The sequence below is a fragment of the Zingiber officinale genome, chromosome 1A, assembly GCF_018446385.1.
Source record: "Zingiber officinale cultivar Zhangliang chromosome 1A, Zo_v1.1, whole genome shotgun sequence".
Classification (NCBI taxonomy): Eukaryota; Viridiplantae; Streptophyta; class Magnoliopsida; order Zingiberales; family Zingiberaceae; genus Zingiber; species Zingiber officinale.
This window is the reverse complement of record NC_055987.1, coordinates 95,644,889-95,648,297: the sequence shown is the minus strand read 5'-3', so window position 1 is coordinate 95,648,297 and position 3,409 is coordinate 95,644,889. Positions and strand designations below refer to the sequence as shown.

General features: G+C 45.2%; 1 protein-coding gene across 1 annotated transcript; it reads left to right on the top strand.

Annotated features, from left to right (window-relative positions):
* Nucleotides 1-346: 346 nt before the first annotated feature.
* LOC122000495 (agamous-like MADS-box protein AGL80) lies at nt 347-1,890 on the top strand. The gene is made up of 2 exons (XM_042554884.1): nt 347-799; nt 1,459-1,890. The coding sequence occupies exons 1-2, from the start codon at nt 347-349 to the stop codon at nt 1,888-1,890; spliced, it is 885 nt and encodes a 294-aa protein (XP_042410818.1).
* Nucleotides 1,891-3,409: the final 1,519 nt, after the last annotated feature.

The window sequence follows — 3,409 nt, the reverse complement described above, 5'->3', positions numbered from 1 at the left end:
TATCTTAATAGTGTTTTATATCGTTATATTATTTCCTATTATCATTGCACTGGCTTATTTATTTAATTAATGAATATCGTTGTCCTAATCCACAACCAATTTTGTGTTGATTTAAAAAGAAAGATTTGAAATTTAAAATTATGATCTCTTATTCAGGAAGGAAATAGTTAACATATATATAAGATTGAAAGAAATATTACAATTTGAAACTATGAAAGGAAACATGTTAGCGTTCCATTAATTGACGGGATTCGTTGTGATTCTTTTCCAAATTCAACAATAATTTAATTTGTATAAATTGATGGAGAGCGATTAATATAGATTAGCAGTTGATTAAAAGACCGCCATGGGGAGGAAGAAGGTGAAGCTCGCATGGATCACCAATGATGCCACGAGACGCACCACCTTCGAGAAGCGGAAGAAGGGCCTGGTGAAGAAGGTGAGCGAGCTGGCCACGCTCTGCGGCGTCGAGGCGTGCCTGGTCGTTTACGGGCCTCAGGATGCGGTGGAGGCGGAGCCGGAGGTGTGGCCGTCGCCGGCGGAGACAGCTCGCGTGGCCACGCGCTTCAATAGCATGCCGGAGATGTACCGGTGGCGCAAGATGACCGACCAGGAGGACTTCCTCCGGCAGCGCGTCGCCAAGCTGCAGGACCAACTCCGCCGCCAGGATCGCGAGAGCAGGGAGCTCGAAGTCAGCCTCTTCGCCCACGAGATTATGGCCGGCGGGCGGATCCTGGACGACGCTGACCTAAATGACGCGATGGGACTGATGCAGATGATAGACTTGAAGCTGAAGCAGGTGCAGAACAGGATAGCAGGGCCGTCTCAAGTCTATTTATGATCCTAGGTAGAATAAAAATTAGATCTTTGATACTATTTTAAATAAATCACTTCACCCTTTTTCATACAAATTTGAGATGGTTTAATTTTTTTAACAAAATAAAATATTAAAATACAAAATAAAAAACATGAGTTAGATTATGGTTTTATTTTTTTAACAAAATAAAATTTGAAATCTCACATTGTTGAAATTTCTGACTGTTGTCCTTGTCGTGGCGCAGCCGAATCCACTGAAAATACAAAACATGAGTTAGCCAACCTCTTTCTCGGATTGTACACTTGCTTTTTATAAATGTGAGATACATCAACTGTGGTAAAAAATGAATACGCTTGTCTGTAATACTCCTGCCAATTCGTCCCAAGACCAACACGAATGTGAGATACACCAAGACATCGTGGAGAGATGAGAAAGACATCGTGGAGACGAATCAAGATTCATGCTATTGGCTACAACAAAGAGAAAGCTAAAAGATCCGAAATCAACTTCAACCCTAAAAACTTAGAGGGAAAAGAGATCCCTTACGACGATGCACTGATCATCCAAGCAATAATTGTCAATTATACAATCCATTGAACTTTTGTTGATATAGGGAGTTCAGTGAATATCATTTATAAAAGGCATTCGATCAGTTGCAAATTGACCAGAGCGAACTGCTGCCGATGATGACTCCACTCTACGATTTCACGGGTAACGAAGTGCTGTCGATCGTCCAGACCAAGCTATCTATTTCACTTGGCGAAGGGCCCCTGAAGAGGACAAGGACCACAAACTTCGTTGTGGTAAACACACCGTCAGGATACAACGTTATATTAGGCCGACTAGCCTTAAATGAGTTCCGAGCAGTGGTGTTCACCTACTGCCAAAAGATTAAGTTTCCGGTGGATGACAAGGTGGGAGGAGTCAAAGGTGACCTATTGGCCATTCAACGATGCTACATTGAGATGGTCAGATCAGAAGCAAGGACCGCTCAGAAAAACCCGCGCCTGGAGGTGAACACCATCATTGAGAAGCCCCCTGCGAGGGTTTATGAAGAAAATGAAGAATTCTAGATTCACCCGGACCAATCAGATGCGACCACCATCTTTGTCGCCGATCTGGAGAGCGAGAAAAAGGCCAAGATGACTGCCTGCATCGACCGGAATCATGACGTGTTCGCCTGGTCGACCCACTAGCTCCTTGAGATCTCGCCGAGCATCGCTCAGCACGAGCTTCATATCCGATCAGATTCTCAGCCCGTGAAGCAGCGGAAAAGGGACTTCAGCGCGGAGCAGAATCTGATCATCCACGAATAAATAGAAAAATTACTAGAAGCCGAACACATCCGGGAAGTCCAGTTCCTGAGTTGGCTCTAATGTGGAACTGGTCTCCAAGCCAGGTAACAAATTATGGGTGTGCATTGACTTTCGAGACCTGAATACGGCGTGCCCGAAGGATTTCTATCCGTTACCTCGGATAGACCAGATGGTGGACTCTACGACGGGCTACGAGCTAATCTGTATGCTAAACGCAAATTAAGGCTACCACCAAGTGCCGCTTACCAAAGAAGATCAGGAAAAGGTTATGTTGGAACCCCAAGGTTATTTTGATGTGATCAACTAAGTTAGGTTAGGTCCTGTGGTGTTTTAACCTTGTGTCAAAGTGTGCAGGAGCTTAGGAACACAAGAAATCGAGCAAAAGACGCAGCTAACGAGAAGGATGGCACGGGAGAGAGCCGACAGGTTCGGTGCGTCTAAGGGACGAGGTACTGCGGAAGAGTACGCAGGCGGACGAGAAGGAAGTGCGCGGCGTTTCCGAGGGACAAGAAGCCGGAGTAGAAGGTTGCTCGAGAAGGCTGAAATTGGGTTCAGGTGAGCCTTATTTCGGTTGACTGAAATCACCCAAGTGAGCGGAACCGGAGCGAACGACCCGAACTGAGGCGAGCTGAACCGGAGCAGAAGGCCCGGACATAAATAGTCAACAAGGTAGACTTTGAGGTCCCGACGTCCGGATCCATTCAGGGCGCTCGAAACCCTTTCAGCGCCCGAAATGTGACTTTGACCGGATCACGTTTGACCGTGAACCGTTACGAAGGGGATAAAACTTTATCCCCCTCCAGGCGCCCCGACCAAGGATATAAATACAATATTAGTCCAGAAGTTTTTCAATCAACAAGCAATTGTAATACAACACTAGTGCGCTCTTCATTGTTAGTTTAACTTCTCATTTTGTGCTTTCACTGCTGTATGAGGCTTCTCTGTCTGAAGGAGATACTTGGTGCATTTACTTCCTTGGATTAACAACCTCCTCGGTTGTAACCAAGTAAAAGCTTTGAGCATCTTCTTTTAGCTTATTCTTTTATTTCAATTTATGTAAGTGTTCTTTTAAAAGTTTGAGAAGAGTATTTGTTTTTATATTGTGCAGGGCTATTCAATCCTCCTTCTAGCCGGCCACTAAGGCCCCAACAAGTGGTATTAGAGCCAGGATGCTTCAGGAGGACTAACCGTCGATCGAAGCAAAGACGATGGCCGGACCAAGCATATACTCGCCGAAGTTCGAAGGGGAGTTCGCTAGCTGGATATTGTCCACAAT